The sequence below is a fragment of the Salmo salar genome, chromosome 17 (assembly GCF_965601325.2).
Source record: "Salmo salar chromosome 17, fSalSal1, whole genome shotgun sequence".
Taxonomy (NCBI): Eukaryota; Metazoa; Chordata; class Actinopteri; order Salmoniformes; family Salmonidae; genus Salmo; species Salmo salar.
Window position 1 is genome coordinate 19,670,001 of NC_138307.1, and position 27,208 is coordinate 19,697,208.

Below are 27,208 nucleotides of genomic sequence, written 5' to 3' on the forward strand. Positions count from 1 at the left end.
TCACATCGTAGAGCTACTAGAAACCTACAGCTCAGATGGCATGCTCTACATGGTCTTTGAGTTGTAAGTTGGTTGTGTTTTGGCCATTTTGTTTCTTGAATGGTCACCTATTGACTTTCTGTTCTAGAATGGACTAAATTCTAGAATTTCTGTTCTAGATTTTACTTGATATTTTAGAATGGTCCCTCCCTATTGACTTTTGTACTAACGGTGTAATCCAAATTCAATAAAGTTTTGTTTTATGTGATTTCTACCTCTCTGACATAGTATGGATACAGCTGACCTGTGTTTTGAGACTGTGAAGCGGGCGGATGCTGGTTTTGTCTACAGTGAAGCTGTAGCCAGGTAAAAACTCCACTCTTAGGTTCCCTTATTTCCTCTCTGCCTCTCTAGTATGGACGGAGCTGACTTGTGTTTTGAAATAGTGACGCAGGCTGACGTGGACTTTGAAGCCGTAGCCAGTTACTCACAAGTCACATTGACATTTTCAACGAAGGCCTCATTTGAAGTAAGTGGCCTTGTATTCAGTGGTAGGGCGATGAGAACCTTGGGGACTCTACATGCCTGTAAGGAAGTGCTTTTAGAAGGAGCTCTCTAAGAAGTAGTGGCATTGCTAATTCCTTCACTCTCCTCCTTCCACTTCATTCTCTCTCTCCTCCTTCCACTTCATTCTCTCTCTATCTCTCCTCCTTCCACTTCATTCTCTCTCCCTCTTTCTCTTCATTCTCTCTCTCCCCCTTTCTCTTCATTCTCTCTCTCCCCCTTTCTCTTCTCTCTCTCTCTATTACTTCATTCTCTCCCCCTTTTTTTCTTCATTCTTGTCTTTTAGTCACTACATGAGACAGATCTTGGAGGCGCTGCGGTATTGCCATGACAACAACGTGATTCACCGTGATGTGAAGGTAAGCTCCCCTACCCCAGATCTCCAGTCCCACGTCCCCCTTATCTAAACAGCACTGTTGTTAATGGCATCTATTGATTTCAAACAGAATGAACTAACCATTGGTGATCCACCATCTGTCTCCTCGTATTGAGTGCATGTTGACTAACCCAACGATAACTGACCCATCAGCTCAGCCCATTGGGTTGTAGTAGTAGGCTAACTAGTAATGAAGATGAGTTAAGCTGGGGCTGGATTAGTGTTTAGTGTAAGGGAAAACCCTGCTGAAACCCTGTTTGACAGGCCAGACAGCACAGCTTCAGTGATTACTATAGGATTACCTCTCTAACATACAGTAGGCCACAATGCCAGACCAGATGGGGCGAGCCCTGCCCACAAACAGACACATTTGGTGACTCCCAGAGGGGATAAGGGGAGCTTTTGCTTGTGTGTTAATACCAATGTCAGTAAGTCAGTCTGTTTGTGTGTTTACACAAAGTTACACCTTGCCCCTGTGTTGAGTGCATGTGGTGTTTAATGAAAGAGGAGTTTTTGTTTGTTGTTTGTGTATTTTTCTGTTTGAATACTTGTGATTTGGGTTGTAAGAAGTGTGTGTGTGTCTGTGTCATGGTGCCTGTGTGTGTGTCTGTCATGGTGCCTGTGTGTGTGTCTGTGTCATGGTGCCTGTGTGTGTGTCTGTGTCATGGTGCCTGTGTGTGTGTCCGTGTCATGGTGCCTGTGTGTGTGTCCGTGTCATGGTGCCTGTGTGTGTGTCTGTGTCATGGTGCCTGTGTGTGTGTCTGTGTCATGGTGCCTGTGTGTGTGTCTGTGTCATGGTGCCTGTGTGTGTGTCTGTCCCATATGGTGCCTGTGTGTGTGTCTGTGTCATGGTGCCTGTGTGTGTGCGTCTGTGTCTCATGGTGCCTGTGTGTGTGCGTGTGTCTGTGTCTCATGGTGCCTGTGTCTCATGGTGCCTGTGTGTGTGTGTGTGTCTGTGTCTCACGGTGCCTGTGTGTGTGCGTGTGTCTGTGTCTCACGGTGCCTGTGTGTGTGCGTGTGTCTGTGTCTCACGGTGCCTGTGTGTGTGCGTGTGTCTGTGTCTCACGGTGCCTGTGTGTGTGTGTCTGTCATGGTGCCTGTGTGTGTGTCTGTGTCATGGTGCCTGTGTGTGTGTGTCTGTCATGGTGCCTGTGTGTGTGTGTGTCTGTCATGGTGCCTGTGTGTGTGTGTCTGTCATGGTGCCTGTGTGTGTGTGTCTGTCATGGTGCCTGTGTGTGTGTCTGTGTCATGGTGCCTGTGTGTGTGTCTGTGTCATGGTGCCTGTGTGTGTGCGTCTGTGTCATGGTGCCTGTGTGTGTGCGTCTGTGTCTCATGGTGCCTGTGTGTGTGTGTCTGTGTCTCATGGTGCCTGTGTGTGTGCGTGTGTCTGTGTCTCATGGTACCTGTGTCTCATGGTGCCTGTGTGTGTGTGTGTCTGTGTCTCACGGTGCCTGTGTGTGTGTGTCTGTGTCTCACGGTGCCTGTCTGTGTGTGTGTGTCTGTGTCTCACGGTGCCTGTGTGTGTGCGTGTGTCTGTGTCTCATGGTGCCTGTGTCTCATGGTGCCTGTGTGTGTGTGTGTGTGTGTGTGTGTCTGTGTCTCACGGTGCCTGTGTGTGTGTGTCTGTGTCTCACGGTGCCTGTGTGTGTGTGTCTGTGTCTCACGGTGCCTGTGTGTGTGTGTGTCTGTGTCTCACGGTGCCTGTGTGTGTGTGTGTCTGTGTCTCACGGTGCCTGTGTGTGTGTGTGTCTGTGTCTCACGGTGCCTGTGTGTGTGTGTCTGTGTCTCACGGTGCCTGTGTGTGTGTGTCTGTGTCTCACGGTGCCTGTGTGTTTGTGTCTGTGTCCCATGGTGCCTGTGTGTAGTAGACTGCTGTAGTGGTAGTACCTAATACCACCAGTAGAGGGGACTGTGTGATGCTTATCAGCCATTCAGTCTTCACACCAAGGCGACATATATACGATTTAAGCTCACATGTATAGATTTATTTGCTTTGTACAGTGTTATATCAGAAATGATTGTGTCACATACTATTGACAATATTAGTTAACAGACAGACACAGGCATTTACACTACCGTTCAAAAGTTTGGGGTCACTTAGAAATGTCCTTGTTTTTGAAAGAAAAGCACGTTTTTTTTGTCCATTAAAATAACATCAAATTGATCAGAAATACAATGTAGACATTGTTAATGTTGTAAATGACTATTGTAGCTGGAAACGGCTGTTTTATTTTTTTTATGGAATATCTACATAGGCGTACAGAGGCCCATTATCAGCAACCATCACTCCTGTGTTTCAATGGCACGTTGTTAGCTAATCCAAGTTTATAATTTAAAAGGCTAATTGATCATTAGAAAACCCTTTTGCAATTATGCTAGCACAGCTGAAAACTGTTGTGCTGATTTTAAAGAAGCAATACAACTGGCCTTCTTTAGACTAGTTGAGTATCTGGAGCATCAGCATTTGTTGATTTGATTACAGGCTCAAAATGGCCAGAAACAAAGAACTTTCTTCTGAAACTCAGTCTATTCTTGTTCTGAGAAATGAAGGCTATTGCATGAGAGAAATTGCCAAGAAACTGAAGATCTTGTACAAAGCTGTGTACTACTCCCTTCACAGAACAGTGCAAACTGGGTCTAACCAGAATAGAAAGAGGAGTGGGAGGCCCCGGTGCACAATTGAGCAAGAGGACAAGTACATTAGAGTGTCTAGTGTGAGATACAGACGCCTCACAAATCCTCAACTGGCAGCTTCATTAAATAGTACCCGCAAAACACCAGTCTCAACGTCAACAGTGAAGAGGTGACTCTGGGATGCTGGCCTTCTAGGCAGAGTTCCTCTGTCCAGTGTCTGTGTTCTTTTGCCCATCTTAATCTTTTCTTTTTATTGGCCAATCTGAAATATATGTATTTTTCTTTGCAACTCTGCCTATAAGGCCAGCATCCCGGAGTCGCCTCTTCACTGTTGACGTTGACACTGGTGTTTTGCGTGGAGACTGGTGTTTTGCGTGGAGACTGGTGTTTTGCGTGGAGACTGGTGTTTTGGGTGGAGACTGGTGTTTTGGGTGGAGACTGGTGTTTTGGGTGGAGACTGGTGTTTTGGGTGGAGACTGGTGTTTTGCGTGGAGACTGGGGTTTTGCGTGGAGACTGGGGTTTTGCGCTGAGACTGGTGTTTTGCGTTGAGACTGGTGTTTTGCTGATAATGGGCCTCTGTACGCCTATGTAGATATTCCATCTGCCATTTCCAGCTACAATAGTCATTTAGAACATTAACAATGTCTACACTGTATTTCTGATCAATTTGATGTTATTTTAATGGACCAAAAAATGTGGACATTTCTAAGTGACCCTGAACTTTTTAACGGTAGTGTAAATCACTTTGATTCAGGACATCTGGTCAGCTCCATTCTTGGTAACTGAGTCTAGTTCAAGGCGTTGGCCCTTGTCACATGCATCAGTTGTTGAGTACATGGTATACATTATAATGTAAATAGAGCTAAAGTCCATGAAGTTTAACAATGAAGTCTGTAAAGTCACTGCTTTGCCACTATGGCTGCGCCAGGGCGGAGGGTGGGGCTAATCAGACAGAGGCTGGTCCTGGGCTCGTGGGAGGGGTTAATGACGGTGTTGGGGGAGGTGACGGACATAGAGGTCCGTCTGAACTCTGATACCGAGCTGTTGGAGGTCCCGTCGTTAAGGAAGTGGAGGCGGTTGCCGAGGCTCTGTCCGAGGGCTTTCACAGCGGCCTTGCGCACCGAGCCCGACAACAGGAAGTACATCACAGGGTCCAGGACGGCGTTGAAGGCAGAGAACAACAACATGACCTCATTGGTCCTGTCCACCAGGCGCAAGTAATCGCAGGACGGGGATTGGCTGAGCTGGGAGAGGACGTAGAATGGACGGAAGGCGTGGTAGGGCCCGAAGCAGACGGTGAACAGGAAGAGCACGAAGAAGGACTTCCTGGCGGTGCTACCATAGCGGTGGGCGTTGGGGAGGTCCGGTTTGTCCCTGGACACCTTGAGGAGGCGCATGGCTATCTTCCCATAGGAGACCACTAGCAGGCAGAACACCCCCCAGAACAGCAGTACCAGAGCCATGTTGAAGTAAGCCTTCCCCTTCGCCCCACGCCGCTGCTTATACTGGAAACACTTCCCACGTTCCTCGTTTCCCTCCGACATGGCGATCATGGGCACGGCCGCCACCAGGGACAGCCCCCAGAGCGCCCCACACGCCACCCAGCTCCATCCACCGCCTCTCAGCCTCCTGGCCAGGCCCCGCTCCGCCCCGCCGCGTCCCTTCAGCTTCACATACCTATCCAGGCTAATGAACCCCAACAGAGTGATACTAATATACATGTTCATGTAGAACAGGTTGCCCACCACTTTACAGACCAGGGGGCCGAGGATCCAGCGGTTGCCATTAGCATGGTAGAGGACTCTGAAGGGAAGGCAGGCCAGGAGCACCAGGTCAGCTATGGCCACGTTGATGAGGAATACCCGGACAGAGTTCCTCCTGGAGTGGAGGAAGACGAAGACCCACAGGGCCAGGAGATTACCTACCAGACCCAGGAGGAAGAAGAGGGAGTAGAAGAAGACCAGGGGGAGGCGCAGGGCACCGTCATCTAGATCACAGAGGGTCTGGTTTGGAGAGGAGGAGGAAGTAAAGAGGGGATAGGTGGCATTAGAGAGGGGGAAGGAAGAGGTGGACAGGGGTGAAGAGGTGTTGGGAGAGGAGGTGGAAAAGGGGGAGAAGGGAAGAGAGGTCATTGTGTTGAAGCTGGGGTGTCTTTAGAACCAGCAGATCTTCAGTGCTGTGGGAGATAGAGGGGTGGAGAGATGTTTTTTATTGATAAGGATCAAAAACGGAGAGAGATGTCAATGCATAAAAAAAAAGTGGGCTGTTAACAGGAAAGGACTTTGGCGGTTTGCATTGAAAAAACACTGTGAAAGCACTCAAAGAACTAATCTATTTTTAAATGTCACCGCTTTTACCACTTCTTTTTACAATGTTGTATTTCAAGTAAATTTTCTTGTAGCAGGAAATGAAGTAATGAAAAATCAACCACTACTTTAAGTGCAATTATTGTATTGTACCTACGACCTATTTTGGATTCACCACCTAGTAAAGAACATGGTCTGCCTTGTGGTTTTCACAGATTCCCACACACACAGGTTCAATGATGTTTTTATTTAGACAGGATTTCACTCACCATCCAGATTCCCTCCATGTCAGAGACTCTGCAGCTGTAGTTTCACTGTCCACTGTCCAGAATGTGTGTGTTGTTACATATCCTTTAACAGCCCCTGGTCCTACTGTCCCTTGGTTGTCAGGTTCAGTGGGGTAGTGTTGGGACTCTGGTTCCTCTCCTACACACCTTTTTTCTTTCTTTGTCTCTTTTGCTCAAAAGTATGAGTCTGTTACTCTGAGCTCTCCTCCCTTCTCTCGCTCTCTTTCCTCCTCTCTCTTCCTCTCTCTGGTCCTCTCTCTCTGTGCCTTGAGATGTTCTTCTCTCACGCCTCCCCCAACCACTCCCTTGTCAGCTGTTAGCAGCCGTCAGAACCCTCAGACCACAGCCCCCATCCTCCCCCTCTAGTGTGAAGTGAAGTGCAAAGTAGGGCAGGAAACCAGCGCTGTGAGACCACAAACCCTGACTGTCACGTACTCCGGCGCTGCGCTCTGCTCCTCATCCTCCACCTCTTCTTCTCTCTATGTCTTCCTCTCTTCCTCCTTTCTCTGGTGTTCTCTCTATCTGTCCAGTGTCATCGTCCTGCTTTCTTCTCTCCTCTTCCCTATCAGCTGTAGTGTTTCTGCAGTAAAGCAGGTAGCCATCTGCCTTTGTCCCGTCTATGAACCCTTTAGGTCCAGCACTACCAAGGTTTTACTACAGCAGGATGGTACAAAATGGAGCACTTTTTTATGAAGCTTGAACCCAATCCCTCCATCTCTCTCTCTCTCTCTCTCTCTCTCTGTGTCCCTGTCTTGTAGCCTCACTGTGTCCTGCTGGCCTCTAAGGAGAACTCAGCTCCTGTCAAGCTGGGGGGGTTTGGAGTGGCCATACAACTAGGAGAATCCGGCCTGGTGGCAGGAGGTACTCTATATTCACTCTGGGACTGTGTATTTGTCATTCTCTCTCTCTCTCTCTCTCTCTCTCTCTCTCTCTCTCTCTCTGTCTCTGTCTGTCTGTCTCTCTCGCTCTCTCTCTCTCTCTCTCTCTCTCTCTCTCTCTCTGTGTCTGTCTGTGTCTCTCTGTGTCTCTGTCTCTCTGTCTATCTCTCGTATCTGTGTGTAAATCCACACTCTAACCCCCCGTTCCTCCCCAGGTCGAGTAGGCACGCCCCACTTCATGGCCCCAGAGGTGGTGAAGAGGGAGCCGTATGGTAAGCCTGTAGACGTGTGGGGCTGTGGAGTCATCCTGTTCATCCTGCTGTCTGGCTGCCTGCCCTTCTACGGTACCAAGGAACGCCTGTTTGAGGCTATCATTAAGGGGAAATATAAGGTAGTAGTTGATTTTCCAAAACTGCCCTCTAACACACACACACACACACACACACACACACACACACACACACACACACACACACACACACACACACACACACTACAAAGCAAAGAAATGGGTGGGTGTGAAACCCGCAGCAGCGGGTCATTGCACGTGGTTCACAACCACAAGCTACGGCTTGGAAAGTTGCCTCAGCTGCATTTCCATCAAGGCCTTATTGAGGCCCATACAGAGCATTCAGAATGTACCATGTACAACGGTCCTCATTCTGTCATCTGGGCCTGGTGGGGGGTACATGGCAACCTTCCTTCTATCTCTATAGCTAGGTTTAAAAGCTCCAGGTATGTACTGTGTCCAAGGTGGTAAAAGTATCTGGCATACCCTCGGTTGCTGCAGCCCTACATCCATCTGAGAGCGTGTGTGTGTGTGACCCTCCCCTCTAGATGAACCCACGCCAGTGGAGCCACATCTCAGAGAGCGCCAAGGACCTGGTGCGTCGCATGCTGATGCTGGACCCGGCAGAGAGGATCACTGTCTACGAAGCTCTCAACCACCCCTGGCTTAAGGTGGGAACAAACATGCAGACACACTGATACACACACACACATTCACATGCACGCACACACACTAAAAGCCCTGTCTGCAAGATGCTGAATATACAGACACACACTTAACCCCAACTGTAACACATGATTATAACCAGATGTGAAACTAACACTGGGTTAGTTGTTGTTTCCTCATAACTTCCTTCCTGTCAGGAGACAGAGCCCTGCATCAGCTACTTTCACAACCCAGAGAATACAGTCCAGTTTACTGAGTGGAAACTGTTGTAGTGTTTTGTCTTTATTAGTGTGGTATTCACCTGTCTGTGGGGGACAGGTATTCACCTGTCTGCGGGGGACAGGTATTCACCTGTCTGTGGGGGACTGGTATTCACCTGTCTGTGGGGGACTGGTATTCACCTGTCTGTGGGGGACTGGTATTCACCTGTGTGTGGGGGACTGGTATTCACCTGTGTGTGGGGGACTGGTATTCACCTGTGTGTGGGGGACTGGTATTCACCTGTGTGTGGGGGACTGGTATTCACCTCTCTGTGTGTTCTCCCTCCGGGAGAGGGACAGGTATTCGCCTCTCTGTGTGTTCTCCCTCCGGGAGTGGGACTGGTATTCGCCTCTCTGTGTGTTCTCCCTCCAGGAGTGGGACTGGTATTCGCCTGTCTGTGGGGGACTGGTATTCACCTGTGTGTGGGGGACTGGTATTCGCCTGTCTGTGGGGGACTGGTATTCACCTGTGTGTGGGGGACTGGTATTCGCCTGTCTGTGGGGGACTGGTATTCACCTGTCTGTGGGGGACTGGTATTCACCTGTCTGTGGGGGACTGGTATTCACCTGTCTGTGGGGGACTGGTATTCACCTGTGTGTGGGGGACTGGTATTCACCTGTGTGTGGGGGACTGGTATTCACCTGTCTGTGGGGGACTGGTATTCACCTGTCTGTGGGGGACTGGTATTCACCTGTGTGTGGGGGACTGGTATTCACCTGTGTGTGGGGGACTGGTATTCACCTGTCTGTGGGGGACTGGTATTCGCCTCTCTGTGTGTTCTCCCTCCAGGAGAGGGACAGGTATTCACCTCTCTGTGTGTTCTCCCTCCAGGAGAGGGACAGGTATTCACCTCTCTGTGTGTTCTCCCTCCAGGAGAGGGACAGGTATTCACCTCTCTGTGTGTTCTCCCTCCAGGAGAGGGACAGGTATTCACCTCTCTGTGTGTTCTCCCTCCAGGAGAGGGACAGGTATTCACCTCTCTGTGTGTTCTCCCTCCAGGAGAGGGACAGGTATTCACCTCTCTGTGTGTTCTCCCTCCAGGAGAGGGACAGGTATTCACCTCTCTGTGTGTTCTCCCTCCAGGAGAGGGACAGGTATTCACCTCTCTGTGTGTTCTCCCTCCAGGAGAGGGACAGGTATGCCTACAAGATCCACCTGCCAGAGACAGTGGAGCAGCTGAGGAAGTTTAATGCAAGGAGGAAGCTCAAGGTACACACACACACACACACACACACACACACCATTGATGCTCTTCAATCAATCAGTCAATACATTCTTGTTCTTTGTGTTGTGTCCTAGGGGGCAGTGTTGGCTGCTGTCTCCAGCCACAAGTTTAACTCCTTCTACGGAGACCCACCAGAGGAGATGCCTGACTTCTCTGAAGACCCCACCTCCTCAGGTAAGACCCGCCCCTCTCCTCCTGTTGCCGTTCCCACGTCAACACCCAAGCCGAGCTGTGTCAGAGGAACGGATGTCATGGCAACAATCGCTTACGTGGTTTGTGTTGCTAGCTCGTTGTCCCACGGGCGTCCTGAAGCACAACCCTGACGATGCTGCACATTTTTGACTTCTCATAGTTTTCTACAACTATAGCCAACTTCTGCCGTAACAGAAAAGGATTCTCGTCGTGTAAGAACGATAATGATGATTTGACTTATCTATCACTGTTGTAAGCGCCTCAGCGTTATCTCATTTCCTGGTAATCAGATGACAGATAGTCAGTAGCTAACCACACAGCCAATCCAGTGTTCAGATCAGAACAGCAGTGGAACATTCAGGCCCCGGTCTCTGCGCTAGCCTCGGCCTTCTTATAAATCCCGCTGATCGCTGGAAAAAGGAAACAGAAGTGCCCAGGCTAGCGTTGCCCAATGCCCTCACTTCCCTGTCTCTGTCTCGGGGACGCACTGTCTCTCCCTATGGATGTTATGAATGGGGGAACAAAGGGTCTATCTACGACCTGCTGCCCTCTCCTGCTCTGAGTACTATGTTTGTCAGATGTTCTCAGACCTAAAAAAAAGGGCTCTGATGTTGTGATAAGTGTGTGTCCACGCGATCTGTTTTGTAGGTCTCGTTAGAGGCCTTTTATAATAGTCTCCGTCTGAAATGGTCTGGAGAAACGGAGCCTCTCCTTCCCGTTTGGGATTAAGGCGCGTCGCTGGATCTACACAACAGATGGTGTGATGTGACCACTTTCCAGGATGAAAACATCTGACAGACGTTGGGAGAAATAGGAGCGGTACGGAGTCCAGCCCAGTGGCTCATAGAAAAAGCGTTGGAGACGATGTAGGAGACAGTCGGGTCTTCCTCTTGTGAGACCAGACAGCCTCATTGCATCACTCTGCGTTTTGTGACTATTTCTGCCCTTGTTTAAAAAAATAAAATGCTTCGGGATGGAATTCACTTTCCTGTGGGGTGTGGCTGTGTGTGTTGGGAGAGGAGGGGGGAGAGCAGTGTATGAGTAAATGACCTATTTTCCTCCAAATGGCATCTTTGAGACTTTAGCCAGATGCCCACAGCTCCAGTCAACACAGCCTCTGATTTTTGCTTACTCTATCTCTCTCTCTCTCTCTCTCTGTCTTGTCTTTCATCCTTCCTGGACTCCTCTTTTTTTTCTCTCTACAAAATCCCTCTCTTTCTCTTGTCTACTGAATCTTTCCCCTCTCTATTGTCTTCTCTGTGGTGGTGTTGCAATGCGGCGCTCTCTGTAGGACTGCTAGCCGCTGAAAGTAGGTATCCCCAGGTAGCTTCCTGGTGTGACATCATGACATCATCACCATCTATTAAACTACCCCCCCCCCCCCCCCCCCCCTGTAGCACCCTTGATGACTCGCATCCCAATACTCTAAAACAGCTTCCTTACCTATTTGGGGGATGAAACAGTATCTGACTCGGTGTTAGTTGATGGGGGTGAATTGAAATCTCAGCTGAGGTGGACAGAAAGCCAATCAGAAGTATTGGGAAGTAGACTCTGTGTGCATTGTGATGTCACTCACCACCGACAGCTAATGAGGTGGACGCGTGCCTGCATGGCTTCCATTTGATCCAATCACAACCGTTGTCAGTGGCGCGTGCAATCTGGACCTGTCATGGCCTTGGAGGACAAACTGAAAGTGTTCAGTCTTCAAACCTCTTTCTATGTGTGCAGTGTTTTTCTATGTTATACAAACAGCATGGCAACTAACTTTAGTCTTCCATACAATCTCTAGATCCAGCCTTCACTAACCTGAACTAACCAATCACATGACCTGACCTCCATCCCATTATCTCCATCCCATGTGATATGGTTTATTCCTTCCTTCCTGTCTAATCTGTCATATTGATGATGGGATGTACCTCTGTTCTGTCCTGTTCTGCCGTCTCTCTGTTGCTTTCGCTGCATGTACTCTAGCCTGACACCTTCTGTTTCTAGCTGTGTGTGTGTGTGTGTGTGTGTGTGTGTGTGTGTGTGTGTGTGTGTGTGTGTGTGTGTGTGTGTGTGTGTGTGTGTGTGTGTGTGTGTGTGTGTGTGTGTGTGTGTGTGTGTGTGTGTGTGTGCGTGTGTGTGTGTGCGGTGTCTCTGTGTGTGTGTGTGTGCGGTGTCTCTGTGTGTGTGTGTGTGCGCGGTGTCTCTGTGTGTGTGTGTGTGCGCGGTGTCTCTGTGTGTGCGCGGTGTCTCTGTGTCACTGTGTGTGTGTGTGCGCGGTGTCTCTGTGTGTGTGTGTGCGCGCGGTGTCTCTCTGTGTGTGCGCGGTGTCTCTGTGCGTGTGTGCGGTGTCTCTGTGCGTGTGTGCGGTGTCTCTGTGCGTGTGTGTGTGTGCGGTGTCTCTGTGCGTGTGTGTGTGTGCGGTGTCTCTGTGTGTGTGCGGTGCCTCTATCTGTGTGTGGTGTCTGTAAATGTGTTTGTTCTTGTTGTGTGTTAAATCTAAATTTTTGTGTTTTTATGGTACTGGCTACTTATAATTGGTGTGTGTTTGCGTGTGTATATGCTATAACCTGTGTGTGTGTGTGTAGGGGCAGTATCCCAGGTGCTGGACAGCCTGGAGGAGATCCATGCTCTGACTGACTGCAGTGAGAAAGATCTGGACTTCTTACACAGCGTGTTCCAGGACCAACACCTACACACACTGCTGGACGTGAGTGGGCTACACACACATGCAGGTTCATGTCGAGTCCACTAGGTGGCACCTTGACACAAGTAAAGAGCTCTGCATGCTCAGACACACCATATTATTCATTGGGAAAATCCTTTGGGAATGAAAATGCATTTTATTTATAAAGCAACATTTAATACATTTAATACAAAAGCTGATATGTGAGGAGGGATATGTAAAGGATGAGTGAATAATAAGACTGTCTCTCCCTGGTGTTGCAGCTGTATGACCAGATCAACACCAGGTCGTCTCCTCAGATCAGGAACCCTCCTAGTGATGGAGTACAGAGAGCCAAAGAGGTGAGTGGCCTGGTCACCACATCAAGGTGGGACACCTCTTCTCTTCTGGGACTAGCGCTTGTCAAATACTTTATCTTGTTCCTTTGGTTAATGTTTTGCATTAAGTGTTGATGCTCTTATATGATACTGTAATTGTACTTCCTCTTATCCTGTAGGTACTGGAGACAATCTCCTGTTACCCCGACAACATGGAGGCCAAGGAACTCCGGAGGATCCTCACACAGCCACACTTCATGGTGTGTGTGTGTGTGTGGTGTGTGTGTGTGTGTGTGTGTGTGTGTGTGTGTATAAATAAATGATCATGACTGGGTCAAGCTCCCTAGTTTGTCCACTATAGACCCCAAGGAGAGAGGGAGGGAGTAATCTGTTAGATTAGCAAGACTGAGGGGAGGGGCTGTCAGGTATAGCAGCCAGGGTTATGGGTGGGGCTAGTGAGGCTGCAGACATCCTGCCCCGCCCACCCAGCCCGAGCTGTTACTGCCAACAAAAGAACGGAATAAAAAAAGCTCCCTCTCTGCTTTTCCTAATTGTTCTCTCTCCTTTCTCTCTTCATCTCTTCTCTGGTGTCAGGTAGAGTTTTAGCATTTTTAAGTGAATTTCCTGCAATTCGACCAATTTTTCCATGGAGCTGAGAGAACATTTAGGAGTTTTAAAGTGAATTTCCTGCAATTCTATGCATTTTGCCATGCTGATGCTGTGTTCTTTTGCTCAAACATAACATCTATACTGCTAAATTAATTGTTTTTGGCATTTTCCATTTTTCCTGACTATCTAGCTCTTATTTTGGTGACTGTTAGTTCTCAAAGATTATATTGTAAAAATATATTGGTCCATTATCTTTTCTAAATACTTTATCTGTTTTTAGTCTGAAAGCTTTTTCCATCACGAAAATGTATTTGGACTTAGGCGACCCGAAAAAATGCTTTGGTGGCCCGCCCAAGGATTTCAATGGCAGAAAGATCTGTGCTTGTCTGTTACAGTTAAAGCTGAAATATGTAACTTTTGGGCGACCTGACCAAATTCACATAGAAATGTTTGTTATAGAGTTGTCATTCTCATTGAAAGCAAGTCTAAGAAGCGTTACATCTGTTCTATGTGCACTATTTCTATGCTTCCCGTTCTTAAGTTTTGTGTTTGCGTCTTTTACTTTAGTTTTTTTACGCTTCAAACAGCCAGTTTTGGTTATGGAAAATATATTTCAACAGTGGTTTAGATGGTACAATGATTCTCTACACTATACTTGCTTGTTTTGTCACATAAACTGAAATTAGGCAAACTATTACAACTTTAGCAACCAGGAAATGACAGAGCGATTTCTGCATAGTGCACCTTTTTAAAGCTGAGTTGTGTTTGGTTCTCCATCCTCTTACCTCAGCTTAGTCTCTGACCCACAGGGTATTTCTGTACTGACATCTCAGCGCTAGAACCCTCTGCTTTACGCTCAGCCTACAGACTGACACAGTGGCCTGGGATAAAGAAGGGGGGCTCCCCCTTCCCTGGTGACCAAGATAAAAAATAAAAAAAACATATTCCATCTGGATACAAGTCTTTTTGTGTAGACCCATAGTGGTTTACCCAGTCCTTTAGTCACTCATGTTTCATTTAGGAAGACCAAGCAAATAAGTCTTAAGTAGAAACCAGCTATCACTGTTACACACTTACAATAAGCCAAATGTGACCAATAATACAGTGTGAATTTAGTTAGTGCCTTGTGTACCCCCTGTTGTTTAAAAGGCCATATTACACACTCATTGTCTGCTGTAGATGTCTGTGTGAGGGTGTCTTACTGTGTGTGTGTGTGTGTGTGTGTGTGGTGTGAGTAGGCCTTGCTCCAGACCCATGATGTGGTGGCCCATGAGGTGTACAGTGACGAGGCTCTGAGGGTCACCCCCCCGCCCACCTCACCCTACCTGAACGGAGACTCTCCTGAGAGCACCAACGGGGACATGGACCTGGAGAACGTGACGAGAGTACGCCTGGTTCAGTTCCAGAAGAATACTGACGAACCTATGGTACGACACACACCCACACACCGACCACACACACACACACATTTACTGACTCTTCTTATTTGACCTTTCACCAATGACCTCTTCAGGGCATCACTCTGAAGATGAACGATCTGAACCACTGCATCGTGGCCCGTATCATGCACGGAGGAATGATCCACAGACAAGGTACAGTAGACTTTTGGAATATGCCGTACACCCTACCACAAACAAACCCACATTCACCCTCTGTCTTTTTTTTAGGTACGCTGCATGTCGGGGACGAGATCAGAGAGATCAACGGCATCAGCGTTGCCAATCAGACCGTAGAACAGCTCCAGAAGATGCTGGTGTGTTGTCCAATCAGATTCTCTCGTTCTCACCATTGTCCAATCAGCTAGTTTTGTCTTTACACAGTACTAGAGTACGTGTGTATCAGTGTTTGGCTGTTATTGGTTGTGATCATTTGATGATAATATTGTGTCCCCACAGAGGGAAATGCGAGGGAGTGTTACCTTTAAGATCGTTCCCAGCTACCGGTCACAGTCCATGTCTTGCGAGGTATGGACCGATTCTCTTGTGTCTCTAGAAAATCAGGTAAATGAGGTAAAGAAGCGTTCTATTCTTCAGTTATAAGTCATTTTCTGTTGGGATGTTTTTCACATGTTTTTTTGTTCATGTGTGTCTGCAGAAAGAGTCCCCCGACCTATCCAGACAGTCGCCAGCGAACGGCCATGCTAGCGTCACTAGCTCCATCCTGGTGAGGATCTGTGGCTCTATTGCTTCTGTCAGATGAATCTATTGTGCTGTATTAGATGTGTTAACTCTGTGTGTGCTTGTAGGATCTGCCCTCGACCATCCAGCCTAAAGGACGACAGGTGAGAGCTATAGACTTCCCTAACTCCTCCTCTCCCTCTCTTCTCTGATGTCTGACTCCTCCTCTCACATGGCTTTGTCTAGACCAGGGACACCATTTGCTTGTTTTTGTGTGTGTACGTCTGTGTACTTCTGTGCATGTGTGTGTACGTCTGTGCATGTGTGTGTACGTCTGTGCATGTGCGTGTACGTCTGTGCATGTGTGTACGTGTGTGTGTACGTGTGTGTGGGTACGTCTGTACGTGTGTGTGTGTGTGTGTGTGTGGGTACGTCTGTACGTGTGTGCGCCTGTGTGTGTGTGTGCGCATCTGTGTGTGTGTGTACGTCTGTGTGTGTACGTCTGTGTGTGTACGTCTGTCTGTGTGTGTGTGTGTACTAGAGGTCGACCAATTAATCTGAAGTTTTCATAACAATCGGTTATCAGTATTTTTGGACACCGATTTGCTGAATTTTTGTTTTTTTTAATAATTGTTTATTTTTTATATATATTTATTTATTTTTATTTATTTATTTTTAAATTTTTTATTATTTTTAATTTTTTTATATATTTTTTTACACCTTTATTTAACTAGGCAAGTCAGTTAAGAACACATTCTGATTTTCAATGACGGCCTAGGAACGGTGGGTTAACTGCCTTGTTCAGGGGCAGAACGACAGATTTTTACCTTGTCAGCTCAGGGATTCAATCTTGCAACCTTACGGTTAACTAGTCCAACGCTCTAACCACCTACTTTACATTGCACTCCATGAGGAGCCTGCCTGTTACGCGAATGCAGCAAGAAGCCAAGGTAAGTTGCTAGCTAGCATTAAACTTATCTTATAAAAATCAATCAATCATAATCACTAGTTAACTGCACATGGTTGATGATATTACTAGTTTATCTAGCCTGTCCTGCGTTGCATATAATCGATGCGGTGCGCATTCGTGAAAAAGGACTGTCATTGCTCCGACGTGTACCTAACCATAAACATCAATGTCTTTCTTAAAATCAATACACAAGTATATATTTTTAAACCTGCATATTTAGCTAAAAGACATCCAGGTTAGCAGGCAATATTAAACAGGTGAAATTGTGTCACTTCTCTTCCGTTCATTGCACGCAGTCAGGGTATATGCAACCGTTTGGGCCACCTGGCTCGTTGCGAACTAATTTGCTCGAATTTTACGTAATTATGACATAACATTGAAGGTTGTGCAATGTAACAGGAATATTTAGACTTAGGGATGCCTCCCGTTAGATAAAATACGGAATGGTTCTGTATTTCACTGAAAGAATAAACGTTTTGTTTTCGAGATGATAGTTTCCAGATTCGACCATACTAATGACCTAAGGCTCGTATTTCTGTGTGTTGTTATGTTATAATTAAGTCTATGATTTGATAGAGCAGTCTGACTGAGAGATGGTAGGCACCAGCACGCTCGTAAGCATTCATTCAAACAGCACTTTCGTGCGTTTTGCCAGCAGCTCTTCGCAATTCTTCAAGTATTGCGCTGTTTATGACTTCAAGCCTATCAACTCCCAAGATTAGGCTGGTGTAACCGATGTGAAATGGCTAGCTAGTTAGCGGGATGCGCACTAATAGCGTTTCAAACGTCACACGCTCTGAGACTTGGAGTAGATGTTCCCCTTGCTTTGCATGGGTAACGCTGCTTCGAGGGTGGCTGTTGTCGATGTGTTCCTGGTTCGAGCCCAGGTAGGAGCGAGGAGAGGGATGGAAGCTATACTGTTACACTGGCAATACTAAGTGTCTATAAGAACATCCAATAGTCAAAGGTATATGAAATACAAATCGTATAGAGAGAAATAGTCCTATAATTCCTATAATAATTACAACCTAAAACTTCTTACCTGGGAATATTGAAGACTCATGAAAGCTGGTGGTTCCTTTTAACATATGTTCCGAGCAAGGAACTTAAAGTTAGCTTTCTTTCATGGCACATATTGCACTTTTACTTTCTTCTCCAACACTTTGTTTTTGCATTATTTAAACCAAATTGAACATGTTTCATTATTTATTTGAGGCTAAATAGATTTTATTGATATTTTAACTTAATATAATACAAGTGTTCATTCAGTATTGTTGTAATTGTCATTATTACAAACATATTTTTTTTAAATCGGCCGATTAATCGGTATCGGCAGTTTTTTTGGGGTCCTCCAATAATCGGTATCGGCGGTGAAAAATCATAATCGGTCGACCTCTAGTGTGTACGTCTGTGTGTGTGTGTGTGTGTACGTCTGTCTGTGTGTGTGTACGTCTGTCTGTGTGTGTGTACGTCTGTCTGTGTGTGTGTACGTCTGTCTGTGTGTGTGTACGTCTGTCTGTGTGTGTGTACGTCTGTCTGTGTGTGTGTACGTCTGTCTGTGTGTGTGTACGTCTGTCTGTGTGTGTGTACGTCTGTCTGTGTGTGTACGTCTGTCTGTGTGTCTGTGTGTGTACGTCTGTCTGTGTGTGTACGTCTGTCTGTGTGTCTGTGTGTCTGTGTGTGTGTGTGTCTCTGTGTGTGTCTCTGTGTGTGTCTCTGTGTGTGTCTCTGTGTGTGTCTCTGTGTGTGTCTCTGTGTGTGTGTCTGTCTGGACGTCTGTCTGGACGTCTGTCTGGACGTCTGTCTGGACGTCTGTCTGGACGTCTGTCTGGACGTCTGTCTGTCTGGACGTCTGGACGTCTGTCTGTCTGGACGTCTGTCTGTGTGCGTGTGTGCGTGCACGTCTGTCTGTGTGCGTGTGTGCGTGCACGTCTGTCTGTGTGCGTGTGTGCGTGCGTGCACGTCTGTCTGTGTGCGTGCGTGCACGTCTGTCTGTGTGCGTGTGTGCGTGCACGTCTGTCTGTGTGCGTGTGTGCGTGCACGTCTGTCTGTGTGCGTGTGTGCGTGCACGTCTGTCTGTGTGCGTGTGTGCGTGCACGTCTGTCTGTGTGCGTGCACGTCTGTCTGTGTGCGTGTGTGCGTGCACGTCTGTCTGTGCGTCTGTGCGTGTACGTCTGTGTGTGTGTGTGTCTCTGTGTGTGTCTCTGTGTGTGTCTCTGTGTGTGTCTCTGTGTGTGTGTCTGTCTGGACGTCTGTCTGGACGTCTGTCTGGACGTCTGTCTGGACGTCTGTCTGGACGTCTGTCTGGACGTCTGTCTGGACGTCTGTCTGTCTGGACGTCTGGACGTCTGTCTGTCTGGACGTCTGTCTGTGTGCGTGTGTGCGTGCACGTCTGTCTGTGTGCGTGTGTGCGTGCACGTCTGTCTGTGTGCGTGTGTGCGTGCGTGCACGTCTGTCTGTGTGCGTGCGTGCACGTCTGTCTGTGTGCGTGTGTGCGTGCACGTCTGTCTGTGTGCGTGTGTGCGTGCACGTCTGTCTGTGTGCGTGTGTGCGTGCACGTCTGTCTGTGTGCGTGTGTGCGTGCACGTCTGTCTGTGTGCGTGTGTGCGTGCACGTCTGTCTGTGCGTCTGTGCGTGTACGTCTGTGCGTGCGTGTGCATCTGTGTGCGTCTGTGTGTGTGTGCGCGCGCGTCTGGGTGCGTGTCTGTGTGTGTGTGTGCGTGCGTGTACGTCTGTGCGTGCGTCTGTGTGTGTGTGTGCGTGTCTGTGTGTGTGTACGTATGTCTCTGTGTGTGTCTGTGTGTGTGTGTGTGTGTGTGTGTGTGTGTGTGTGTGTGTGTGTGTGTGTACGTATGTCTGTGTGTGTGTTTATGTCTATGCGTGTGTATATGTCTGTGTGTGTGCGTCTGTACGCATGTGTGTGTGTGTGTTTATGTCTCTGCGTGTGTATAAATCTGTGTATGTGTCAAACATCATTTGGATCCATGTCATCTTAAATAACCCCTGCATGTATTAAAGGGATACTTCGTGATTTTGACAATGAAGCCCTTTATCTACTTCCCCAGAGTCAGTGGAACTCGTGGAGACCATTTTTATGTGTCTGCGTGCAGTTTGAAGGAAGTTGCTAACTAGTGTTAGCGCAATGACTGTAGACTTCCAGTCATTGCGCTAACGCTAGTTAGCATTGGCTCACAAAAATACCTCCAACTTCCTTCATATGATATCCATGACTGTGGAAAAATAAAGGCCCTCATTTCAAATTCTCCCTGACGTAACCTGTATCCCTGTCGTTACACTGTCTCCCTGTCGTTACACTGTCTCCCTGTCGTTACACTGTCTCCCTGTCGTTACACTGTCTCCCTGTCGTTACACTGTCTCCCTGTCGTTACACTGTCTCCCTGTCGTAACCTGTCTCCCTGTCGTAACCTGTCTCCCTGTCGTAACCTGTCTCCCTGTCGTTACACTGTCTCCCTGTCGTTACACTGTCTCCCTGTCGTAACCTGTCCTCCTCACTCTCTCACCTCCTTTGTCGATGTCCCGTATGTTTTCTACTGCATGATGTGTGTGTGATGCTCTCAACCCCCTAGATCTCCAGACCTGCCATCAAGGACAAAATGTCCGTCAAGGTAAGATCTCTCAGTGGATCCAAGTAGCAGTAGATCCCATGCAGTATGTCCCTCATCGTAGCTCTTGTAGATCCAACATTAGCTGGCGTCCATAATCCCCCTCCCCCTCCATTAAAATGGTTGGTCGTTTGTGCGTAAGATGTAGCCAATCGGGGGCAACCAGAACGATTAAAATGGTAAAGCTTTCTTTGATGTTGCCTTATTTGCTTTCTCTTTTTCTCCCGACTCTTCTTCCCTCCTCCACCTCTTTGCTTCTTGTTTACTGTGTCGATTGTGGCAATTTCGACCAATCAGTGTCCCGTACAGCTCTCGTCAGGAGCTTGACCAATCAAAATCACCTCTTTCCTCCATACCTCCAGCTTGATCAGTCAGTCCCCCTATTCCCTCCCAGATCAGCGGGCCTGACCAATCACATTCCTCGGTTTCCTCCCTCAGATCTACGTGCGTGCCCAGTTTGAGTACGACCCCGCCAAGGATGACCTCATTCCCTGTAAGGAGGCCGGGATCCGCTTCAGGGTGGGTGACATCATCCAGATCATCAGTAAGGACGACCACAACTGGTGGCAGGGCAAGCTGGAGAACACTAAGAACGGAACCGCAGGGCTCATACCGTCACCAGAACTACAGGAGTGGTGAGGACAGAACCCATGGAAGCCATACTGTAAAACCCAGCAGGGTTGGTGCTTCCGTTCCAATTCAGGAAGTGGATTGAAATTACAATGCAAGAATTACAAAAAATCCTCATAGAAAAATATGCAGCACTTTTCCCAAATGTTAAGCAGAAATTTGACTTAATCTCTGGTCTTTGGTTTTGAGGGCCGTTACCACAGAATTAAAATATCTTTATTTCCTTACCCCCCCCCCCCCCCCCCCCCTCCCCCCAGGCGTGTGGCGTGTTTAGCCATGGAGAAGACCAAGCAGGAGCAGCAGGCCAGCTGTACCTGGTTTGGCAAGAAGAAGAAACAGTACAAAGACAAGTACCTGGCCAAGCACAACGCAGGTACACACACACACACACACACACACACACACACACACACACACACACACACAGCGTGTTTTAATTATACAATCAGAAACCAATTCTTTATTCTGTTGAACTACGTGTGTGTGTAAAAGTGTTTTGCATGACATGTTGGCTATAAGATATTCCAAGTGTTCCAGATGTTTCCGTTGTATTTTATATTGTATGATATATTCAGTTGTTATATCCCAGATATTCTCTTGCAGCTTTCTTCACTGGCCAAAATATACTCTCAATTCTGAATGTAGTATTCTGTTATTGTATAGTAAAGACATTCCTGGTCTGTAGAGCTAAATGCTTAGCTTACTACTGTACTGTCTGGAATGGTTTCCAAATGAATCTGAATAATGCTGCATGTTCTTTCCCCAGAACCGGCCCCTTTCCTCCCTCAAAGAGCTCCTCTCTAAACGTTGTCTCAATGTTGACTGAATGTTACATGTCTAACGCTCCTGCCATTAACAACCTGGCCTCCGAGTCCAAGCTATGTACTGTAATGTTTTTATTTTACGTTTTCTTCTATTAACCCTCCCCTCCCTCCTTCCCTCTGTTCTGTCCATCTTCTATGCGTCTCTTACCCAATGGCTTGGCTGCATGTAAGTAACTCTGACTGATGCCCTCCTCCCTTTCTCTCCCTCTATCATCTACTTTATTCACTCTCTTTTCCTTGTTTGACGTCAGTAAACTTCTATCTCGCTGTTTCATTTGTTCTTCCTCGTTTTGGGTTTTATGTGTCCTTGTTTGTCCGTCTGTCACAGACCTGAAATATTGAACTTGTGATGTAACATAATTCCAATCACACGTAGGCTCTTTAGATGGCAAAAACAAACCACAATCTTTTTCACCCAGTTATCAGTAAACTTATTTCAGTGATTTATCAATTTTTTATTTAAGCTATTCATTTGATTCACCTTCCTGTGCTGTGCACTACAGATGACCCCCTTCCATTGTGTCTGTGTTCCATTATTCCTACGGCTCTCAGTGAACATCTCTAATGCCTTTCACCTTCTCTGTTTCAGTGTTTGACCAACTAGACCTGGTCACGTATGAAGAGGTGGTCAAACTGCCTGCGTTCAAGAGGAAAACGCTTGTTTTGTTGGGTACGTTAGACAGATGGTTCTTAGGTAGTGTTAACTAAAGGGAAACAGTTGATAACACATTATCTAACGTCTCTGTCTCATTGTCTCATTGTCTTATGTGTGTCTCTCTCCCCAGGGGCCCATGGAGTTGGCAGGAGGCACATCAAGAACACGCTCATCACTAAGCACCCAGACCGATTTGCCTACCCCATTCCTCGTAAGAGACCTACCACCACCACTACCACCACCACTACTACCACCACTACTACTACCACCACCACCACCACCACTACCACCACCACCACTACCACTACCACCACCACTACCACTACTACTACCACTACTACCACTACTACCACCACCACTACCACCACTACCACCACTATTACCACTACCACCACTACCACCACCACTACTACCACTACCACTACTACCACCACCACTACTACCACTACTACCACCACCACCACTACTACCACTACCACCACTACTACCACCACTACCACCACTACTACCACTACCACTTACCCTTTCCCTCTCCTCTGCTCTGTCCCTCCATCTCCCTCCCTTTCCCCCTCTCTCTCTCCCTCCCCACAGACACAACCAGACCTCCAAAGAAGGACGAGGAGAATGGGAAGAACTACTACTTTGTGACACATGACCAGATGATGCAGGACATCAGTAACAATGACTACCTGGAGTACGGTAGTCACGAGGATGCCATGTACGGCACGCGGCTAGAGACCATCCGCCAGATCCACCAGCAGGGTATGATATCCATACTGGACGTGGAACCACAGGTAGGTGTCTGTGTGAGGTGGGGATGGGTGGGGTTGTCTGTGTGTGGGGTGGGGATGGGTGGGGTTGTCTGTGTGTGGGGTGGGGATGGGTGGGGCTGTCTGTGTGTGGGGTGGGGATGGGTGGGGCTGTCTGTGTGTGGGGTGGGGATGGATGGGGTTGTCTGTGTGTGGGGTGGGGATGGGATGGGTGGGGCTGTCTGTGTGTGGGGTGGGGATGGGTGGGGCTGTCTGTGTGTGGGGTGGGGATGGGTGGGGCTGTCTGTGTGTGGGGTGAGGTTGTTTGTCTGTGAGGTGGGGGTGGGTGGGGTTGTCTGTGTGTGGGGTGAGGTTGTTTGTCTGTGAGGTGGGGGTGGGTGGGGCTGTCTGTGTGTGGGGTGAGGTTGTTTGTCTGTGAGGTGGGGGTGGGTGGGGCTGTCTCTGTGTGGGGTGAGGTTATTTGTCTGTGTGTGGGGTTGGGTTGTCTGTGTGTGAGGTGCTGTTGTCTGTGTGTGGGGAGGGTGGGGTTGTCTGTGTGTGAGGTGGGGGTGGTCTGTGTGTGTGTGTCCAGTATTTATTAAGCAGTATATATTCCACCGGCAGAAAATCAGTGATGGCAGAACGCTGATCTAATGTGACTTTTATGCCTTTTCCTTAACTCTTAACCTTAATATACCTGACCTTAACTCAAACATTAACTCTAACCTAACCCTCTCTCTTAAACCTAACCTTCATTCATCTCTTCAGTTTTTGTTCTGCCAGTTGAATATACACTTCCTGTTTATTAATACTGTGGAGTTTTTAAATGTAGCTCACTAGTCAGTTTTCTGTCAGTCATCTCTTGTTTCTCTTCAGGCACTCAAGGTGTTGAGGACGGCTGAGTTTGCCCCTTACGTTGTGTTCATCGCAGCTCCCACCATCACCCCTGGAATGAACGAGGTTAGGGCCAACACACACTGCTACTGTGTCCGTCATGTTTTAGGTTGTGTCTCTGTCATTTTGCTGTGGTGAAAGTCCATCCCACTGCATGTGTCCTGTCTGCATTCCTGTTGATTTTTCTTTGGCATGCCTTTCTCCTTGCACCCAAGCTTCCCAAGTGGTGCAGGAAACTGCCTGTAAGTACTGGATATGTACAAGTAGTTTAGCTCATAAACCTCCTTTTATAGGTGTGTGTGTGTGTGTGTGTTGTGTTTGTGTATAAAGGGTTTGTTTTTGAGTATACTAAGATCCTCCCGGAGTCCCATTTCATCTTTCTTTCCATTGTGTGACTCGACCCTTCCCACAATGCCTGGAACGAGGTTATTTTCTTCCTCCTCCTCCTCCTCCTCCCTTTAGGATGACTCCCTCCAGCTGTTATTCTGACTCTTTCTTCCCTCTCCTCCTCCTCCTCCCTTTAGGATGACTCGCTCCAGCGGCTGCAGAAGGAGTCCGAGGGCCTCCAGAAGACCTACGCCCATTACTTCGACCAGACCGTCATCAACAACGAGATCGACGACACCATCCGTCTGCTGGAGGAGGCTGTGAACCTGGTGTGTACCACCGCTCAGTGGGTTCCTGTGTCCTGGGTTTATTAACCCCTGAACCCAGACCAACCAACACCAAACTCTGACTGTCGTCCCCCATTCCCCAATAAACCCCGGTTTTCTTTTACAATGCATCTCTGTGGAACATCTCTGTGGAACATCTCTGTGGAAACCATGTGGATGAAGGAAGAAATGAATGAAAAAGGACTGATACCGCCTCTGAGACCTCAGTCAGTCCTCCTGAAGAAAAACAGTGACTTCTGTCGTCTTCCTCTCCACTCCTTACTGACTGCCTCAAAGGCACACACACACACACACATATATATATATATATAATAGAAAAATATTGAATATGGTCCTGTTCTTAGAGTTGAATGAGAGGGAGGGGGACATTTTCTACCTTATTTGTTTTTGTATGGTTACAGCGACAGCTGTCTGAGGTGAGATAGTGAGGAGGACAGACGTGACACACCGTGATAGGTGTATGTTGCTGTTTACCTTGTATAAGGCATTTCCTATTGTCATCAGTCGGAGGCTTGCCGTGTGACCCCCTGACCCCTTACTCCTATTGGCCGCCTCATACTCTTCGTGCTCCGCCCCTCAGAGACAGCGGAGGTCCCTCTCGCACAGTCGCCGCTGCCGCAGTGACGCCACGTCCTATTGGGCGGATAGAAAAGCACAGTGAACACTCCTCCCCATCCCTTTCCTCTTATTTATTTCATAGGTCCCTGTATCTGTCAATCAAATCGTTGAAGGAGCACCCCCCCTGAACTCTCTTCATTCCCTACATACCCTGTTTGTTTACATCTCAGTTTGCACAATGGAGAGAACAGGTGCTCTCTGTCCCCCCTCTGTTTCTTTCTCTCTCTTTCTCTCTCTCTTTCTCTCTGTAAAGCGATGATTCTCCTCGGTCAGAGCGTGTGCTTGGTCATCGCCAAAGCACGGGTGTCCAAGCCAGAGGGCATCCCTCTTATCTGGATGGACGGACAGGAGGAGGGACGAAAACAACATAATCCAACACGGTCACCCTGCATGCGGCTGGGGCAGAAGACTCTGACTCCTATGCACACCCCCCAGTCCTGCAGGCCCATAATAGTGGGCCGTGTATGTAAATTATCCCTATTTGATATGTTGTGGGAATGGGAGGGGGAGGCGATACGGAGTGGGACGTCCAATCCTATAGGTCCGCCATTTCAGAACTGTGTCGTCTTAAAAGAGTATTACTGTTTTAAGTTCAATGGAAGGAGATGCATTTTTATGGTGTGTAAATGTTTCAATGGTTCGTAAGTCATATGAGTGATACCAAGAGCCAGTGTGTGTATAATAATAATACTAAAAGAGCTCATTGTGACAAACTCTTTAACACTTTACTTGCGGTGACATGACATAGCGCCTTATGAGCACTGTCGTAAAAAGGACGTAGTGCCCGTCTTGAACTGTCGTAGCATAAAAAAAGAAAAATGCTTTGTCATGCTTCTGACTGTGTTATGTAGGGGTTATGTCTCTCTGCCTGGAGTAAAGTGTTACCATTTAAAGTCCTGTGTAAAGTTACCTCTGCAAATGACAAGCAGCTCTTCGGTATGAAATGTTGTTCTTTTTCTTTTCTGTTTTGTAAAAAATATATTTCATTTTAAGTGTTGACAAAGTAAACTGCCTTTGGGTTCTGTCTCATATAAGTCCCTACTGTCTCTAGTGTACACCTCTACTGTGTGTGTGTGTGTGTGTGGACGGGTTTGGCCCAATGTGTGGACTGTGGCTATAGGTGTGAATGGGTGGTTGTGTGTGTGATGCAATGCAGTAGTCTGCTTATACTGAACATTATGGTCATGCAAGTGCTTCCATTGTCCACTAGAATGCAGTCTCTCTGTCCTGTCAGACATTGTCCACTAGATGGCAGTGTATTTGTACTGTCAGATTATTTATTTAACCTTTATTTAACTAGGCAGGTCAGTTAAGAACAAATCCTTATTTACAATGACGGCCTACCTTGGCCAAATTTTCCCCTAACCCGGACGACGCTGGGCCAATTGTGCGCTGCCCTATGGGATTCCCGATCACAGCCGGGTTGTGATACAGCCCGGGATCAAACCTGGGTCTGTAGTGACGCCTCTAGCACTGCAATGCCTTAGACCGCTGTGCCACTAAAGGAACCCCCCCCAAAAAATAATTTGTGAGCCAAGACCTAAACATAGGATCAGAAGACAAATGGAAATTGGGTGACATATCAATTAATGAGCTGTGATCGAACCCTTCAAATACTTTAAATAGCTTGCTGACTTAAAATGGCTTTCTCTAGTCTAAGTTAAAATGTAATGCTTTGTCCATGGTTCTGAAATACTAGGTAAGTCCATGGCCCTGTCCAGATAACCCCCAAGGCCTAGCTGCTGGAAAATGGTGTAGTTCAGAGATGATGTAATGGGTACAGTTCTGGCCCTAAATATTGACATGGATCATGATGGTCATGATGGTGAAACCATTTTTTATTGCGGTTAGATTTTTTGTTGGGTTTACAATCAGACAGTCTGTGTTCATGGATATACTGCAGATTCACATTGACATCACATACAAAATGGCCTTCGATTTGCTAGTAAACAACCCAAGTGATGTAGGTAATAACTACATTGCCCCAAACACACAACCTCTGTAGTCTCTCGTTTGGGTTAATGCATTGATGAATGCATTCATAGGATTGACCAAATCACAATGAAAAAGGAGCTTACTAATGGTAATTCATGAAGCCCTCATAAACAGTGTTTATATTTATTGATTCAGAGCTCCCGTCTCAAGGAGACTGAGCCCGCAAGGCAGAAATTAAAAAGGGATTGAGGACACTGTAATCTA

At 47.5% G+C, this 27,208-nt stretch overlaps 2 protein-coding genes across 20 annotated transcripts in view; one reads left to right on the forward strand and one right to left on the reverse strand.

Moving 5' to 3' along the window:
* LOC106575631 (peripheral plasma membrane protein CASK) overlaps positions 1–26,043 on the forward strand; it is a 41,611-nt gene extending 15,568 nt beyond the window's left edge. Inside the window, exons 3-28 of one of the 18 annotated variants that reach the window (XM_045699155.2) lie at positions 1–63; positions 268–345; positions 830–902; positions 6,906–7,008; positions 7,241–7,419; positions 7,863–7,985; positions 9,367–9,450; positions 9,541–9,640; positions 10,950–10,967; positions 12,232–12,353; positions 12,593–12,670; positions 12,826–12,906; positions 14,494–14,682; positions 14,769–14,847; positions 14,923–15,008; positions 15,151–15,255; positions 15,350–15,418; positions 15,501–15,536; positions 19,930–19,968; positions 20,404–20,600; positions 20,853–20,968; positions 22,009–22,089; positions 22,205–22,285; positions 22,666–22,868; positions 23,679–23,783; positions 24,242–26,043. The exon at positions 1–63 is cut by the window's left edge and continues 43 nt beyond it. In XM_045699155.2, the coding sequence (XP_045555111.1) occupies positions 1–63; positions 268–345; positions 830–902; positions 6,906–7,008; positions 7,241–7,419; positions 7,863–7,985; positions 9,367–9,450; positions 9,541–9,640; positions 10,950–10,967; positions 12,232–12,353; positions 12,593–12,670; positions 12,826–12,906; positions 14,494–14,682; positions 14,769–14,847; positions 14,923–15,008; positions 15,151–15,255; positions 15,350–15,418; positions 15,501–15,536; positions 19,930–19,968; positions 20,404–20,600; positions 20,853–20,968; positions 22,009–22,089; positions 22,205–22,285; positions 22,666–22,868; positions 23,679–23,783; positions 24,242–24,418 (2,665 nt within the window). In that variant the 3' untranslated portion in view covers positions 24,419–26,043. The remainder of the gene's footprint in view (positions 64–267; positions 346–829; positions 903–6,905; positions 7,009–7,240; positions 7,420–7,862; positions 7,986–9,366; positions 9,451–9,540; positions 9,641–10,949; positions 10,968–12,231; positions 12,354–12,592; positions 12,671–12,825; positions 12,907–14,493; positions 14,683–14,768; positions 14,848–14,922; positions 15,009–15,150; positions 15,256–15,349; positions 15,419–15,500; positions 15,537–19,929; positions 19,969–20,403; positions 20,601–20,852; positions 20,969–22,008; positions 22,090–22,204; positions 22,286–22,665; positions 22,869–23,678; positions 23,784–24,241) is intronic. The other 17 variants (XM_082963573.1, XM_082963571.1, XM_082963574.1 and 14 more) reach the window with 17 other exon arrangements.
* On the reverse strand, positions 2,883–6,482 carry LOC123723689 (putative G-protein coupled receptor 34). Of its 2 annotated transcripts, none has more exons than XM_045699176.2 (2): positions 6,130–6,482; positions 2,883–5,557 (listed from the first exon to the last, which is right to left on the reverse strand). In XM_045699176.2, exons 1-2 carry the CDS (start codon positions 6,145–6,147, stop codon positions 4,454–4,456), a joined length of 1,122 nt encoding a protein of 373 aa, XP_045555132.1. In that variant the 5' UTR covers positions 6,148–6,482; the 3' UTR covers positions 2,883–4,453. The 2 variants fall into 2 exon arrangements, with proteins under 2 accessions (XP_045555132.1, XP_045555131.2); XM_045699175.2 differs by having other exon boundaries at positions 2,883–5,730; positions 6,130–6,475.
* Positions 26,044–27,208: the final 1,165 nt, after the last annotated feature.

Coding starts and splice junctions, on each gene's coding strand:
- LOC123723689 (XM_045699175.2), bottom strand. CDS start 5,686: ATGACCTCTCTTCCCTTCTCCCCCTTTTCCACCTCCTCTCCCAACACC.